This window comes from Colletotrichum aenigma, assembly GCF_013390185.1.
Source record: "Colletotrichum aenigma strain Cg56 chromosome Unknown KSG_Cg56_contig02, whole genome shotgun sequence".
Taxonomy (NCBI): Eukaryota; Fungi; Ascomycota; class Sordariomycetes; order Glomerellales; family Glomerellaceae; genus Colletotrichum; species Colletotrichum aenigma.
In genome coordinates, this window is record NW_023500908.1 from 4,582,225 (window position 1) to 4,599,850 (window position 17,626).

Genomic DNA, 17,626 nt, shown 5'->3' on the forward strand with positions numbered 1-17,626 from the left:
CATCAAGCACCGCGAGAATCAATCTCATTCGGATCTTACAGCAACATAAATCGTTCTTCTCTCATCCCGCTCAATCTAGACGCTGTCTGCAGAATTACCACCGCAAGCAGCCATGGGTGTTCTCCTAAAGCGCGTAAACGAGGCTCTCGACATCAATCCGCCGCCTGCGGTCGAGCAGCGTCTCAGTGTAAACGGTTCAAACTGGCTCTGGGCCTGCGTGGCCATCTACTCCTTCGTCTTCGTAAGTCGGCCAACATGAAGCTGCAAACCTCAACAACCCATTAACATGACCGCAGCTCGGCGTCTTCGCACTATCCTTCAAGCCTAGAAGCGGTGAGAAGATCTTTCACTATCTCCTCAACATCGCCCTGCTCGTCGGTGCAATCACCTACTTCTCGAATGCCTCCGACCTGGGATGGTCACTCGTCTCGGATCGCCAAATCTTCTTCAACAAGTACATCAGCTGGGTCGTCTCTTTCCCCATCGTCAACATTCTCCTCGGACTTGTATCCAACTCTTCCTGGGCCACCATCGCCTGGCAAGTCTTCCTCTCCTGGGTCTGGGTCATCAGCTACCTCGTTTCCGCCTATACGCCCTCCGTCTACAAGTGGGGTTTCTTCGTCTTCGGCACCATCGCCTATCTCGCCATGGCCGCCTCGACCTTCACCGAGGGCATCGTCGGCGCCAAGCGCGTCGGTACTACGGGCGACTACCTCATTCTCGCCGGCTACTTCAACCTCCTGTGGCTGCTCTACCCCATCGCCTTTGGTGTCTCTGAGGGCGGCAACAAGATTGGCGTCACCCCTCACTTCATCTTCTTCGGCATCTTGGACGTTTTCATGATCCCCTTCGGCTCCGTGCTCTTCCTCATGCTGTCCAGGAAGTGGGACTACAACGCCTTGAACCTCTACTTTACTCAGTACGGCCGCGTTCCTCAGGGAGGACACTTCCCTGAGAAGTCTGCCGCTGCCGCCCCGACGGCACCTTCCGCTACGGCTGCTGTCTAAGTGACATATGGATTTTCCGATGTGGGGGCTCGTCGGTGTCAAATGACGAGGATGAGCCCAGTCATATCAAGGAGTCCCCGACGCATGTGGCATCAAGTCGCCATGGACGACACGAGTATTTCGACGCTCCGATGCTGCACGGTCGAAAACGTAAATTTCCATAAGAAGAAGGGAGCACACTCTTTTGAGATAGGAGTTGACTGTGCGGACAGGCGCATAGACTGGGCGGAGTATCGTCGTCGTCGCTTCTGTTATCGTCGTTATCGTTATAGTCGTCCTTATCCTCGTCCCCGTCCTCATCGTCGCTGTCGCTACTATCGCTTTCGGTAGGAGTAATCAAGTGCACAGGAAATATAGCCGCTCAGGCACAGGAAAATCAGGCGTTCTCATTGGAAATGGTAGTCCTTTGTATTCAAATGAATATTGTATTCACGTGGACTCTTTGTAGCGCTGGTTGTATTATACAAGCATCTGGTTGATTGTGCTCCTTGTGTCTATAATGCCGTCACCTTCCATATTCTTGTCTTTGTATGATGGTGGTCTTTTTTGATTCAAAGCTTTCATTGTTTCTGATTGTTCAGTTCTCGTTGTTGCTGTATCGCAATCGCAATGCGACGAATCCACAGCAAAGAGTCTCAGGAAGCAGAACTTTTGGCCATGTCAAGGTAAATGGAGAACCAAGCAGCTCCTGGGACTTCCCGGTTGCACTCTAGGGTTGTTAAGGTCCCTCGGATGAAACTGTAAACCCTGAGTTTGACAGTAGTTCATCTACTTCATGTTTCGAATGAAATTGTTGTCAAATTGACAAGTGACAACCCTTTGCCTTGTTTCATCAAAGGTCGATGGTGATGTCCTCGCTGCCAAAGAACCTCAACTTCGAGAGTCGCGGCTTATAAAAAGATAGCCCTAAACAAAGAAGCAATATCGTAAGGACGACCAGGGCAGCGGAGCCTCATCTGTCTCTTTCTCCAAAGACCCCGGAGACAAACCCTCTTCCTTGGACCTTTCGGTATATAGGGGATCTCTCGCATCAGTAGTCACCAACAGATCTCCAGAACAACTCACGTAGCCTCCTAGTCAACACACAGAGAGTCATCATGCACGGCTACTGCCCTATCCGAATCGCCCGCCCGAGATATCCCTCCCGGGAACTTGACCAGGATCAAATCAGCACATGCCTCCACGACTTGCGAGACAACATCCACGCTAAACAGGTCGTACTCGACAGCATTCGTAATGTGACGCGTTATAGCCAGGGCGATGCCCAGAAGCTGGCCGCCTTCATCACACAGCTCAAAAACAGCAGCGTCGACGAGGCCACCGTCCGACGATTCGAACTAGAGCTGGAGAAGATGGAAACATTTGTCTATGTAAGTTACGGCCTGAGTCATCCGGGTCCAATTGCTGATGATTTGGAAAGCAACTTTTCTTTGAAGGAACCACGGCCCTGGTACATCAAAATTCACTCACCGAGGGGCAGGCTTGTGAGTGTGCTAGGAAGGGTAAGTGCGTACGATATGCTCCCGTTTCTAGGTCTCATCTGCCATGATAGGGTTGAGACGGAACGAGGTATACCCTTTTGGAGACTTGTTGGCTAACTGCATTCAGTCGTTCGACTTCAGTCGCATAATGTTCAGCCTTTAGATGACAGCGAGTCTGGTCAGACCTCAGCGCCCAACCCCGATGACGATTGAGAGCTTTAGACGAAAATTTTCAAAAAGGAAACTTGTTCAATACCTGAAGGACTCTCGAAGGAGTCATTGCAAACAAGTATTTGGTCATAATTACAGCTCTATTGGCCGCTCTGCAGTATCTTGTCTTATGAAACAAATTTCACATACGTGTGCCTGACCAACAATTGCTATTTATCCTATAAGAAATGAGACCACTATCCACACGTGAGATCCTGCTCAACATCGATGGCCGGAAGATACAACTGAGCGTTCGTTCGGTTGAAATCTGCCTCGCTGGGGGCAGATACCATGAAATCCTGGCTCGATATTCAGGAACGAAACTACACGAGTGGTGCGATGAGCCGAACATCTCACACTCTCGAAGTTACATGAACAAGATTCCCTTGTCATAAACATGCTCCCAAATGAAGATAACATGTAAGATATCGACCCCAAAGTCACGAGGAATGAACTATATCTGGTGGCTTCATCACCCTGACTGCCTCTGGTATCCTTAAGCCCTGAATTGCGCGAATTACAATGTCATGAGGCACCACACATGAGACTTGAGACTCACTTATAATTTCATCTGAGTGCTTTTGACAACTCGTCCTGCTGCTGATCTACGGTCCTTGGCGTCACACCTTGGGGTCGTCACTCGGCTTCGGCAATGTCAACGCACATCATGAAATGGAGACTGTCTGTCCTCTGAATGTCACAAGATGCCCCAAGGGCGCCAAATAACAAGCCTTCCTGACACAGGAAGATATTGGGTAGAACCAGCCTACGGGGCCGAAAAGCAATAAAACCTCTACACTCCCAACTTCATTGAACGAGCGCATTGACGAAACGCACACGGAAGAAGCAAATATATCGCAGCGGAACTCCGCGAGAGAGCAAATCAAACCTTCCCCCTTTATCAGAGAAACAATCAATGATCGACAATGAGGATATACCAAGCCAACATACAGAAACCCAAACGCCGGACACCTGTCCATATCCCGTTGCTGCCCGCCGCCAGAATCAACGGGAACGTCAAACTCCCCGAGGACCCGCCTCTCGAAGCAAGACATGCAGTAGCGAGAAGCAGCTAGAAGCAAACACCGAGGTGGCCCAAACATCACCAAGACATGCGTCACGTTCACGAAAAAGAAAAATCCAATACATGACCTGCTGCAGTCACAAATCGAGATGCTGCAATGCTCGTACGAAAGGCAGTCTGTCTCTATTTTCTGACCGATCCGATGAATCCGGGGACAGCTTCTCAAAACCGCAACCTGGTCGTTGGCGGCAAGCCTCATTCTCGTCCTCCTTCAATCCTTCAATCCTCACCACGTGGCCAATATGTCTCCGGGACTAAGATTGTTTTCAGCCCCTAAATCCTTCTTCCTGTCTTCCGCGAGCTGCAGGGAGGAATGTTCGTATGTTATTCCTGTGCCACATGACCGTCGCGCCACGCGCTGAGTTATACTGCAGTATCAAAAAATGAACAGACCATGGCGCATGCCGCATCGCACATGTATAGGATAAGCACAACTGGCTCACGTCTAGGAGCAGAAACCCCAAGAAAAGAAAATGAGATTTTGCGTGTTTCTGTCTCGGCGAACTCTTTTTCGGTTTTCTGATTCTCGGCGGCAAGTCTAGTCGAGGACACATACTGGCGTACAGATACTGCAACACAGGTTACGGGAATAAGGTACAGAGTTTCCCTCAAGATAGAAGATCAAGAAAAAGACAATTTAGAGCCCGCAGCCGCAGACCCGGGGCAGGACTGCAGGTAGAGAGTGTGAGAATAAGAGAGTCTCATGTGTTGGCACAGTACAGGAATTCATGCAGTGTCGCCGATAATACGTACACACATACACTGCGAGAAGGCTAACAGAGAAACCCCCTGGATCCCTCTTTCGAAAGCCATGAACGAGTAATTGCGACAAGTTCGTTTGGTGTCACCGGGCGGGCTAAAACATGGAGAAACGCGACGGGTGTCTGGGATGAGATGTTTTTTTTTGCAAAGAGGGCCGTTTTAGGTTTTGAATTATGGGATGGGGGTAAATAGGTCGAGACGGGGGACACACACACACACACACACACACCCGACCCAACCCACTCACTCACACGCCTTCGCTCTTTCGCGTCAACCGATTTCTGTTACTGGCGCGAACAAGAGAACCCTGACGAGAGGAGAACGGTTTGTAAGCAAGTAGCATCTTGGGGTGAAGGGAGGCATTTGTGAAAGATCACGTCACACGGTGCCGAGAGGAGAAAAATAAAGGCTGGTAGAGGTGGTTGAAGAAGCGCTCCGGCACCAGCAGGTATCACAGCGATCTCGAACGTATAGAATAACGAGGATAGGGAACCATGATGCCGTTCTGGCTCTGGACTTGGACTGTCTTTGCCCTCTCGTGGAACCATTGCCCGCGCCTGCTACTACCCGGCAAAAACGAATGATTCCAAGACAACAGGAAGGCGTGAACCCTCGTCCCCTCCCTCTCCCCAGCTTCGGCATTTGAAGGCGTATGGTGGTGTTATATGCAGCGCGCCCGAATTAGGCCCGCAGGAGGAAAAAGCTGAAGAGAATATGTCATTGATGGTGTCTTGTCCTGACAGAGGTATGTGCGCCGGACATGTTTCTGGTTTCTCTGCACCACAGCTTCGGATCCTTGTTTGTATGTATATGTGTATGTGTGTGTGTGTGCGTGTGTGGATGACCCAGTGAGGAGGGCGCCGGCGAGGATAGTTGAGCTGAGAATTCCTTTGGGGGGCCATGGAGGTTTCATGAGGCTTGGTGGGTTAAGGAACGACTGGGCAATCGTGGGATGGGAAGGCCCGGCTCTGCTCGGGGAACCCTTGTTTAAAGGCACGGGTTCGTGCAGCTTCTCTTTCTCGACATGGCGTTGCATGCCTATGCCTGTGATGGCGGAGGGCAAAGGTCAAGTCATCCCTTCCCATGTAGGGGCGGCGGTACGTGTGTCTCGACGTCTGCGCCCCCGTTGATTCTCGGCGTGGAGATATCAAGGAATGCTTCAGCCTCAACCGTTGTAGAAAGAAGACAGACGAGACGGGGCCTGTGTGTGTATGTGTGAGAGAAAGATAGAGCAGCAGAGATGAAAGGCTGCAAGTGCAAGCGCTGTTGCATGCGCATGGTGGCTCCCAGCTTGCATGGCTGACGATTAACACGTGCAGGACGCGGATAGAGATCCGGTGTGGTTGATGACGGCAGGCATCACATCTCACCTAGCTCATTTTTCTACTTGTTTGCCCTTTCTGCGTAGGAGCTCTCCGACCGGGGTGGGTTTTCCTCATGTCGTGCGACCGGCGACCAAACGTCTTGAAGCTTCGATGAGGCAGGACGGTCAACGCACGCCGCGACAAGGTATAGGGGAATACGAGATGGTTGGATGGGAATGGGTGATCTGGGACATGTCGTCCAACGGTAGACAGCAGTGGACGCGACCAACCAAGGGACCAACCAACCATACAGTCAACCATTCAGCCAGTTCACAGCCTCACTACCACCAGTGAACATCGACAGCAGCTTCCTTACCCTTTACACTTCCATTATGTGTCGCGTTGCATGGCAGCAGCGGCAGTCCACTGGCGAGTTGGACCAGCCGATGGGGGCGGTAAGAGAGGATGGCAAATCGAGATGGTGTGGCTGACATGCGAGATGGCTTTCGATTGGTATGTCCCTGGCGGATTTCGAAGGTGTACCCAGCTGGCAGACTTGACATTTGCTCTTTGGCGATGAGTTTCTCTTCCCTTGCGTGCCGTGTCTCACAGAGTGAGGGCTGATTGCTACTTTGCCCACAGTACGTTGCAGCACTATTGAGAGAAAGAACCTGGACCAGGCTCGATGTGGGCAAACGGAACAATCACTCGTGGTAAAAAGGTTCCCCGTGGCCTTCTGGATGAGTCTGTGATCACGGCCGATCATTGGCATCTTGTCGAATTGCGGGCGGCGGTGGCTCACTTTGCCATGAGCAGAACCGAAGTATGCGGGTGAATTATTTACAGCCAGACAGGCAAACATTGCCACAACAAGCATGGGCTCTCGCCGCCTGTGCCGCAGGAGTGCGTGATGAAAACGAGAGAGTGTGTCTCTCGAGAGGCGTTTTCCCATGCCGGCGGCTTAGGTATCTGTACAGTAGAGGGTAAACCTTTCCGTCGGATTTGATACTTGGCGCAGTCAGTCATCTCGCAACGGGGCGAGGTGCGGATCTCTAGCTTCGCGTGGCGTCCCTGTCCATGCCTTCTTTGACAGGTTTGGTCGGTAATGAATCGCACCGTGGGTGCTTGGGGGATGAAGCAAGAACTGTACGGATTCGCATCGCTTCGACGGTTAGTGATCCCTCTACTGCGTAGTAAGTTCTCTCTTCACTCTGGATATTGGATATTGGAGACCCCTCATCAGGAGCGTCGCGTTAGCGAAGGCATCGGATGATATCACGATGGTTCGAGAGGATGAATACGAAGGCGCCTCTTTTACATATTCATAGACACGTCGTCCATTAGAGTTTGATTTTGGGGGCGGCCGTGATGGGCACCGGATGCGTCAGTGAGGAGGCACGGTGGAATCAGATCATGAGGTGGATTCACGTTTTGCTCGCTTAAGCAAAATGCGGGTCGAAGTTGCTTCTGGAGTGGGTTCGTGAGGGAGGATGGGTTGCAAGGCAGGAAGCAGGGGGGATGCAGGTACAGTGTCGATACTGTTTAGCCGGCAGGCACTGGCAAGGGCCGCAACGCAAGGCTCTCTGGTCTGGTCTGAACCGAACGAGCAGGAGAGGCTGATTGGGCGGGTAGACGAACGTGCGAGGACAGGGCAGGTTCTGGCAGGTGGGGGCAGTTGGAAGTGGGGACCGCCCGAGCAATCCCGTCGGGTGTCAAGGTCCAGGGCAGTCACAGTGTGATGGATATGGATGGCGGCTTCCTCATCTCTCCTCCCCCTCTCCTCCCCCTCAAGGGCCAATGGGGACAAAAGGCGAAGGCGCGAAGTCCCAGACGGGAGGTCGTGCTCCTTTGGAGTAACCCGCCTTACATAAGGCAAAATGAACCCACCTTTTGGTGTTCACTGCCCGGTTTCCATCTCAGGGCAGCAGTTCACTTCCTGTTCCGCGTCGGTTGGCTTGGGACGCTCAGGCCGCCGGGTGAGCGACGATTCCCGTAGCGCATCCGTTCCGTCTTTATGTCTCCCGTCCAGCTCCAGTTCCCAGAATCCGCTGTGCTCCACCAAACTCCACTGGCCACCCATTCATTGCCAACTGGGGCATTGCAGCGACTAAACTCCCCCCGAATTCAGGGAGTTTGCAGCTCCCTCGACAGGGCAAGGCACCCAGGCCCATGGCAAGGCCCTTGACCACTGCTTCGTCGCTGGGTCGCTGGGCCGCTTGCCCGCTGCGCTGCCCGCTGGCGTTGCCTGTGTTGGGACTTGGGACGGTTCTCGTTCACGTTGGGTGCAAGAGAGTGGGGAGGCTGACGGAGAAGGCACTGCTTTGGGGGATTTTTTTACTATGATAGGCGGACAAGGCCACGCTCAAACGTCAGCACCACACCTGCGACAGGCCGGGCTGCCAATAGCATGTCATCACCTCCTCCGTCCCTTTGAGATGGCAGTTACCCGATGCTATGGATTGCATAACGAATCCAAGACACCTCCTCACACACTCTGACCACTCACCTCGTCCCATTTTCTCACTCAGCACACCCGGAGCTGCGGTCCTGGAGTCTGGAGTCTGTAGTCAGGCTCCTCTCAGTCCAGTCTCCCCTCCTCGACACAGTGGACAAAGCGCCGCCGTTCATCCATGTCTGCGGTATCCGTACCGTACGCATGCTGGAAGTGGCAAACACACCCAGACTCGGGATCTGATGCCAGCTGCTTTCATCTCACTCAGATCCCGACGAGACGTTTCCCTCACAATCCGCGCTAGCTCCCTCCCGCCGCCTGCACTTCCCTGCCTCCACGCCCTAAGCACGAGGCTGCCAACAATACCTTACGGATACGCTGTGGCTGTCTCTCTTCTCTCCTCCTTCTGTCACGCTTCTCTCACACCCGTCATAAGATCACACGTCTGGAATGGCACCTAGGATTCGCGGCTGCAGCACATTGCATTGGCATTCCATCTCCAAAGCGCCGCCCGGTCGAAGCCCGAGAGAGAGAGAGAGAGAGAGAGAAAAGACGGGATGAATCTCTTCCAGGGCCTTGGCAACTTAAACGTTCGGTCCCGACATATCCACTCGTCTCCGCACTGCTACGACATCGCGGCGCGGAATTGATGGTACGGATGCATTGAGACGACACAGTCAGAGGCACACGATAATGCAGAGTACCAGGGCAGACAAGCCAAATCGTGTGCTCGTCAGGTCCAGTCAACCCCAGCCCGGATTGTGTGTGATTCGTTGGCAAGCATTTGCATTGCCAATCCAGCCTGGGTATCAATTGTGCAACGACGACGCTTCAAAACACCGCAACATTCATCGAGCCTTGGCTCCATTTCCTCCAGCATTCAACATGGGAAACGATCAACCCCACCCCTTTTCTTTTTCCTCCGAGCGTGGTCGAGACTCTCAACCTTACGAGTGCTACCCGCCAGCCCGCGACGCTCACAGATCCACGGCCGTACAAACTTGTCCGTTCAAAACCCCATCTGGCACGGAGTACTTGTCCTGGTACGTTGGCTCAAATCGTCCCTCATTCCCCTCTGCCCGTCCCCCACAGCCCCCGGTCTGCCCTGACCCTGACACTGGACCATTCTCATTTTGACCTCTTAGCCCGGCCAATACCAATATAAATAAATCTCCTGTGTGGGGTCTAGGGGATTCGGTAGATGCTGATCACTCGGAATCATCCTCGCCCAGGAGCGTCACTGATTCAGTCTTCTTCGGACACTCCTTGTTGGCTTAATCGCGTTTTTTCAAGCCTTGAGGAATCCAGAGAGCACTATCAAAGGGACACCAAGAAGCGGCGCCCGGCCGAGAAGCTCGGGTGGCTACCCGCTACAGCCAACAAGGTCACGCGTTATCGGTATTCACGACAACTTGAGATCCGTCAGAAACTCTATTCTGTGCCCTATGACGAGCGTCACGGACACGAGGCGCGACACCCACGTCGGCGGTCGTCCTAGGTTTCTAGTTTCCAAGTGCGAACGAAAAATCCCATTTCTCTTCGCATGAGGACCGGGAACGGTTGCTCGGGTGCTACGGCGTTTCTCTGGGCCCCGATAGATGTTGTTTCTAAACTTTGGCCGACTCAGACCGGAGCCAAGCCTAATCTGAAGCAGAGGAGAAGATATGACGTCCGGATGCTGGGGTTTGGCCTTTTTGCGGGCTGTGCCGATGAGACGGATACTGCTTACCGCAGCAAGGGGATTTCAGCTCTTCAGACCCCGTCGTACGGGTCTGCTGTCCACCGAGGGGGGGAAAGTAGAAAATTGAGGGCAAGGCCATCCGATGCCTTGCAGGTGCACTTTACAGGACGCCCGTTTTGAGCACCATGGTTCGACTTTCCCCTCTTCAAGGTTCCAGCAGATGTCTCTTGTTGGTGCGGCAGGCAAGCAGGCCAAAACCGACCTTCATATCGTTGCCCATGCTGCTGTACGCAAATCCTCCTAGCCTTGTCGTTCTCCTCAGAGATGAATGGACAAGGAACGAAGGTGCTTGATTTCATTTTGGCGCTCGCATATCAGAAGAGCTTGTTTCCTACCGACGAGGCCGTGAGGAGATCTGGCCACCACAGACTTGAGCCTCTCGACACGCCGATCTTGCATCTCGACGGCTCGGCACATAAATTTAGTGCATGGTAGAAGCCGCACCGAGGGGTGACTTGCCGACTGGGTGAGACGGTTCACGTGCACCGAACAATGGCAGCGGCTTTCTTATTGCCGCCCTCTGGGCTGCATATCAAGAACGCACATCGAAAACAGCAGACATCTGGCGAATGTCTGCAGCAGCCAGAGTACGGGTGGAACGGTTTGGAAGTCGAACAATCCAGCCGACTCAATGCTGCTGAAGCACGTCTCCATGTCCACGAGCAGATGCCTCGCAATGTGTGCGGAATGTCTCACAACGACGGGCGTTTTCTTCCACCTCCCTCGTCAGGTCAGTCGCATTTCGAACGATGGGAATCAGCACAGAAGGCATTCTGTAGGCTCAACCCATCTTACATAAGGCGGCAACTGGACTAAGTGTCCGTGTGGCACCCACTACCCATCAGAGGCAACAAGCATATCTTTTCCCATACCCTTGGATGTGGGCCGGCCTTTCGCACTGTGACTTGGACGCAACCCAACGGGCAGGGCTCGTCTCCAGAATCTCATCTCCCATTGGCAGCGGTTCTGGAGATGCTGGCATCTGGGCACTTCCGGCTTGGATAGGTCCTGGGCATGGACCGGGGCACGGGATAGTGGTGTGGACAGGGGAGCGACGAAAGGGCTGGGACGGACGACGAGACGGGATTGGCCCTTCCGAGGTGGAAGTGGAGAGGGGTGGGATCGGGAATAACGAGTGATAGGCCGGGTCAATGAGATGAGCCACATCTCGCGAAGGCCGAGAGCGGTACGAAGCACGCACAAAGAACCCAAAGGCGCATCGAGGGGACCGCAAGCTGCAGCTAACAGAAGGCGGCTGCAGATGGCGATGCAGCAGCAGGGACGGGGGCGTCACAGGAGAGAGATCCCTGGGCTTGCTGGCTGGCTGAACGGATGATGGATGGGCGGGTTTGGCGGGCGACAGCCGGGCCCGCGTACGCAGGTGGTAGCAGTCCAGTGAGGGACGAGTCTCTCCTTTTTTTTTTTTTTTTTTTTTTATCCTCGCCTGCTTGGTTCTGTGCAGGCCTTCATTCTGAAGTGTTCTGGTGAATGGACAGAGAGGCCTGCCCGTCTCTCTTGGCTCCAGGAGCATGTATCCGTAGCCGCGACGCAGATGGTCTGAGGCAAGTTCACACGATTCTTGCAGGACAACAGCACGACTCGGATTCAGTCCGCCTGCTCGCAGGACGGGACCACAGTGCCAGCAAAACCAGCCTAACAGGACTTGGAACGATGAGCCCGAGTCTCCGGCTCTTTGTACGTGTGCGTTTGGGTTTGGGTTTGGGTTCGCACTGGAAAGTGGGCAGCAGGCAGTGAGCACGCACGGGCAAAAGGGAATTTCATGGGGAGTGGAGGAGCAGCCCCAAAGCACCCGAGGACCTTTTAGCTGGGACACAGCCAACAGTTGCCCGGTACGCACGCTGGACGAACCACCCGGCTGGAAAAGGATGGTCAGTGATCATCGCTCAAGTCGCCTGGAATCAAGAATCAGCTAAACCTTCCAAATATCTTGGGTCTCGCAAAGGTATTGCGGCAGGCGTGGCGTTGGTTAGAAGCTCCAAAGGTTCCCCTACGCTCTTCGCGGCTCCAGATTCTTTACCCGTACGGGTTTCGCTCCTGAAGTGCTGGCGCTGGAACGGACGGTGGCTTGTTGCTAACTCGATTGCGTCGGCCCATGATACCGATCTCCACCTCTTGCATTCGCAGTTGCTCACTGGACAGGACATGACTGGGACAGTGGACTGGACAGGCAAACTGTAGACACGGGTTTCGAGCGAACCGCCAACAAGGGAATGGGGGGAGCCAGCCAGCGCTAAAAGCTCTAGCTTGTGTCTGGCTTGCCGGTTCCATGTGCGCACGACGAAGTGCAGCACAATTATGGACTAGCAGGTGTAGGTTCTGGGCTTCTGAGCTTCTGATTCTGGATCTAGCGTCCGCTGCCTTGTGCGCCCATCGTTTATCGCCGTCAGTTAGACGTGGAAGACCTCTCGCCCTCTCACTCTCTCGCGGTTCGCGACATGGCGGACACTGGGTACGCGCCAGATTGCAGAGAGATGAGCAGGAGTGGGAAGTACCGCAGCATCTGTATTCGTACGCAGCATGCTCGCAGTCTGCAGATGTCCTGGGGGGCTCGCTTCCCACCCATTCCACAGTATCCCGTCACCGGTGTGGTCCTCTTTCCTGTGTCCCCGCCCCCTGCCCGACGCTCAGTCTCTGCTGCTGGTCCCTGCCGCTTAACGAAGTCGTGCTTGCTCGCACTCTGCCCCCTGGCCATTCACGTCCTCATCCACCACGGGGACGCAGAGCTATTCCTGCCGCGTCGTCCTCTTCCGTCACCTCACAGCGATGGCCAGTGACGCCGCAATGGCATGTGGAGTTTTTGAGGCGCCGCCCACCGAACGATATCGACGTAGGGACGGATACGCTGAGTTGGCTTGATACGAAGTCCACCGAGGACAGGTATGTACTTTTGGTTTATGGGCTGTCGGGCGGGGAGGCCGCTCATTACCTTGCTGTGCGTCCCGCGACAATACACCAAAATGTTTGTCGCACACAACCTTTGGTCCAGAGAAAACGACAGGGAGACAATTACGCATAGGTCGTTCAGCAGCAGCAGCAGCAGCATGAGCAGGAGCAGGAGCAACAAGGCAGCGCAGCGCAGCCCGGAGCCAGGAGCGGCCGCCATCATTGTCAAATTTCGTCCCTACCAATTACCGCCGAGTCAGCTGGGCCCCAGTCCGAGGCGTTGGGTCCCTTTCTGAGTTCTGGTGCTGGCTCTGTTCTTCCTCTTCACACCCACCCCCCCCCCCCCCCCCCCCCCCCCCTTGAGTTTGCACTAGACCAGAGGCGATCGGGGTACTTTTCCAGATTCACAGTGTGCCAGAGAGACGGGAAATGTGAGGACTCTGGGTGTCTGGGTTCACTCCAAGACCAAGTTTGGCAGTGCGCCAGTGTCATGCCAGCCCAGGCCAGGCCGAACCTAGCCAAACCCCACCCCTACCTACGGATACCTGGCCTTCCTCCCAGGTTTCCATGGTACACACTCACTCAGCACGTCCAGTGTGTGTCTCCCCAGTCCACAGTGAACGATGCAGCTCTCACTGTCCTGGGGCCATCCATTGTCCACTGGACCCAGTTTTCATCCCCTCCACCCATGTCCCCAGTCCTGCCATACTACCCATACCCGGTCGAGCCCGGTTCCCAGCCATCAGAGACTGACACCCCCCTCAAAGCCAATTGCGTTCCTTCGCTTCCCACTCTTTTCTGTCCTGTCGTCCCACTCGCTCACCATCCGTCTCCCTCTTCATATCCCATCTCCCACCCACCGTTCCCCTTCTTCTCTTGCTCAACCACCACCGAGTCGTCTGCGATCCTCGACAACCGCTCCAACGCAGTCGTCGCCTTCGCCTCGTCTGGACACCGTTCCTTAACTCGACACATCACCCCAACAACAACAAGAGCTTGACTGGATCAGTACAGAGTGGAGGATCGGAATAGGAACGCCGCCACTGCACCGTGCCGCCATCTATAAAGTGAGTTGCCTCCTGCCGCCTGGTGGAAGCAGCCCAGGCGCCCTGCTGCGTTTCGTTCTACGGGGTTTCCCAGCTGCGCGGATTCTTATAAATGAGCACATCACGTCGTTCCCAATGTTTGGGCTGCTGCAGCCCCCATCGGTTGGAAAACAAAACCTAACGTCCTGCCAGTATCGGAGAACATCGCTTCAACTCCCCCCAGCCGCATCGACCAAACTTCGCACCGACCATTTGACGACTTGGAGTCCATAAACCGCCACGATGATGTTCGCCGCACCACCGACGTCCATCGAGGACATCTCGGAAACTCGTTCCCTGGTTGAGAGACGCACCCGCGGAGGAAGCTATTTCTTCTATGAAATGAACGTATTGCAACAACCCGAGCGCGCACGCGCTTGTGGTTCCGGTTCCAAGTGTAAGACACCTTGACGATCTCGACCTCTCGGTTGTCATGAATTCTCTGCTAACCTTGTTGACCAGCTGCCGCCGATCGCCGCCCTGTCGACCCGCCTCCAGTTGTCCAGTTGAAGGTGGCCAAGGGCCCAACTCCTAACAGAGAGGATGCCAAGGATGTTACCATGGGCTACAACGGCAACTTCTTTCTGTTTGCTGAACTTGCCCCGGCACGTCAAATTGCTCATGGTCGAGTCCAAACGCCGGCTGCCACCAGCAGCCAGACTCCTGTCTTGACCGGTATGCCTGTCTCCGGCATGGCCTATCTGGACCGCCCCTCCGAGGCTGGTTATTTCCTCTTCCCAGACCTCTCAGTTCGCCACGAGGGCCGCTACGTATTGGCTTTCCACCTGTATGAGGAGATTAAAAACCCCGAAGACCGGGATCATGACAGCGATCCCGCCGAAGACGACCAGCCTTGCTTCAACTGGAGAATGCCCGTCAAATCCATCCCGTTTAGCGTTTACAGTGCCAAGAAGTTCCCTAGACTGACTGAAAGCACGCACCTGAGCAAGACTATCTCAGAACAGGGCTGTCGTGTCCGTATCAGACGTGATGTCCGCATGAGACGTCGTGAAGGCAAGCCAGCGGGCAACGAATTTGAGAACAGCAACCCAGAGGACGAGTACAGAAACAGCAGGAGGACACAAACGCCAGAACTACGAAGCAACGCAGATCCATACCGCGCCAGATCAGTGAGCAACAGCAGCGAGCATCGCGCCGCGTACCCACAGGCACCTGCACCTGTGGTGCCAGAAAGGAGACCGTCTGCCGTGGAGTCGTTCCAGCCGCCGCCTCCCCCTCCTCCACCACACGTGGCTGGTGCTGCCCCGGCTTCAAACTCGTACCTCCGATTTGGTGATTCGTCTTCCAGCGCGCCGTACCCTCCCCAGCACGCTCAGCCCATGGCTCAGCCCCCTCCGCTCTCTCCCACGGCATCCTACTACTCCAACCAGCCTTCGCCGTACCACCAGGCCCCTAGCCACAGCTACTCTAGCAGACCTAGCTCACAATATGCCCCGAGCAACCCGCCTCCGACTCCCCATGGCTCGTACGACAGAAGAGGTTCCATGATGGTGCCCCTGTCTCCGTCCACCCACGTCCCCAGAGACGTCGATTACATGCGACGCGACTCCGACCCCCGCAGAGACTCGTACTCTTACCCGCGTATGGCGCCATTGGCCGACAACAGCAGGTCTTCTGTGGTCCTTCCTCCCCTTTCCAGTCTGCCTGCCCCACCTCTGCCAGCTCACATGCTGCGTGGGAGCGACATCATCGAGGCCAGCCCCAACTTGCCTCCTCCTTTGGAGCTGGCTCGCGCCGGTTCCAAGCGTGGCTACTCGGACACCTTCCAGGACTACCAGCGCCCTCTGTATGACGGCCAGCGCCCGTCCGAATCTCATCACGGCGCACCCATGTACGGCCCTCGTGATGCCGAGAGCATGACTTACAAGCGTGCTGGCGGTACAACCGTGACCAAGCCGAATGGCAGCTACAGTGAGCAATAGATGAGGGCGGATGCATACAAATAACGGTGTTTTGACTACGACTAATGCGGACGGGAATTTTGGCTTGTACAGCATGATCGGCACCAAGGGCGGGCGAGCACTTTGAGACTCGAGGCGTTTTCCGGCACCCCATGGCATTCGGAAGGATTTTTCAACTTTTTATTTTTTTTACTCTTCGACTGTAAATATCAGGGACTTCGACGCGGCGTCTTCGACAAACCTTTTCATTTGTGTGTCCAAATCCTTACACGAAAACCCTCATCACGTTGGCGATGTTCTCTTGGCATCACCTCCCCTTCCTCATTTCCTTTTTGTGTTTTTACAATGCTTTGGCTGATATGGAATGGTTTGCGGCATGATTCAAATTGGATTACAAAAAGAAACGACTTAGGGCAATGAAGACGCGGACACACATGTGGTTGTAATGTATCATCTGCTGGCCTGATTTCCTCTGTCAAAGGGTTTTGGGGTACTGTATCCTTTTTTGTCACGCGGCATGTACATGCTGCAGCAGTCACAGTTGGGTATCCTACATAGGGAAATAGGGAATATCTTTTGAAACTTGATGCTCTCGATCTCCAATGTGAACCTATTGCCAGTGAGGTTAGGAAGTATGGGGAGAATTGTGTTTCCCGTCTGCCTATGGTTCAGTGCTTCTGCAGTGTGTGAGGACACTTGGTCTCCGGATCGTGCGGTGCCGCTGGAAGGACGTCAAGCTTGACGTGGCTGACTTGGACGTGACAGGACCAGACGTAAGTAGATTTTCATTCGATCTACCTATCCGTTCCCTACCCAAGGCACCTTACCTTAAGGTAAGGTAGATTCCTAGACAAGGTATCCATAGGTTGTGTGGTTGTCTGGCAAAGGTCCAAGCGTCACGTGCTTCAGCGGTGCAAGCTCGGACCAGACCCCAGCATTCAAGTGCAAGGTGAGGGACGCGGAAGAGGGCGGCACCAGTTGCGGGTGCGAGCCAAGTGGAGCGCGGGAGGGTCGCGTTTGGGTCTAGCAGCGCAGCCAGTGGTGGGCGCGTTTGTTTGCCCGAGCAACGGGGGCCACTCTCCCCTCCAAATCCAATGGCAGACGCTACCTTTTGGGCCTCGCGTCCGGCGTACCTCGCTGTGGGCAACGATCCCCGGCCGACCGCAAACTCCATCGCGCGTTGCCCTTCCAATAGTGCCGATACTACAAGATCAACATTCAACCCCAAGCCCATCGCATCGCCCTCTCGCACCTACCTTCCACTCACTATCAACCTGGCTTTTCCCACTTTTCCCCTCACCCTTCATAAACCTTCTTCACCCAATTCCAGATTTTCCAATCCCTTTAACTGCGACTTCGCAACCTGCTGCTGTCCCAGACGTGCAAGGAAGAAGCCCGAAGTTGAAAAGCTGCTGTTGCGGGAGCGCGTGGGTGCGGATGGTGCGACGGCACGGGCAAGTAAACAAAAACCCAACGGCGCTCGCTGCCTTGCTGCCACCAATAATCCCCCTCCTCTCGATACCTACCATTTGATCGCATTTCAACCCCCCTTCTCATCGCGAGACCACGATCAATCTTGTTAGCTAGGGCAGAGGGGGCTCTGTTTCCACCTCGAGTAAGAGAACCAGATCAACTCACAACCCGAGCACAACCGAACCGCGTCCGCTATCAACC

General features: G+C 54.6%; 3 protein-coding genes across 3 annotated transcripts; all 3 read left to right on the forward strand.

Moving 5' to 3' along the window:
• Positions 1–112: 112 nt before the first annotated feature.
• FDD123 lies at positions 113–1,007 on the forward strand (the record flags this gene model as incomplete). Its single annotated transcript, XM_037318514.1, has 2 exons — positions 113–241; positions 297–1,007. The coding sequence occupies 2 exons, from the start codon at positions 113–115 to the stop codon at positions 1,005–1,007; spliced, it is 840 nt and encodes a 279-aa protein (XP_037182980.1).
• A 1,097-nt stretch (positions 1,008–2,104) lies between these two features.
• On the forward strand, positions 2,105–2,701 carry CGCA056_v003258 (uncharacterized protein; the record flags this gene model as incomplete). Its single annotated transcript, XM_037318515.1, has 3 exons — positions 2,105–2,377; positions 2,428–2,509; positions 2,616–2,701. 3 exons carry the CDS (start codon positions 2,105–2,107, stop codon positions 2,699–2,701), a joined length of 441 nt encoding a protein of 146 aa, XP_037183449.1.
• An 11,572-nt stretch (positions 2,702–14,273) lies between these two features.
• Positions 14,274–15,973, forward strand: veA (Developmental and secondary metabolism regulator veA; the record flags this gene model as incomplete). The annotated part of the gene is made up of 2 exons (XM_037318516.1): positions 14,274–14,427; positions 14,493–15,973. 2 exons carry the CDS (start codon positions 14,274–14,276, stop codon positions 15,971–15,973), a joined length of 1,635 nt encoding a protein of 544 aa, XP_037183448.1.
• Positions 15,974–17,626: the final 1,653 nt, after the last annotated feature.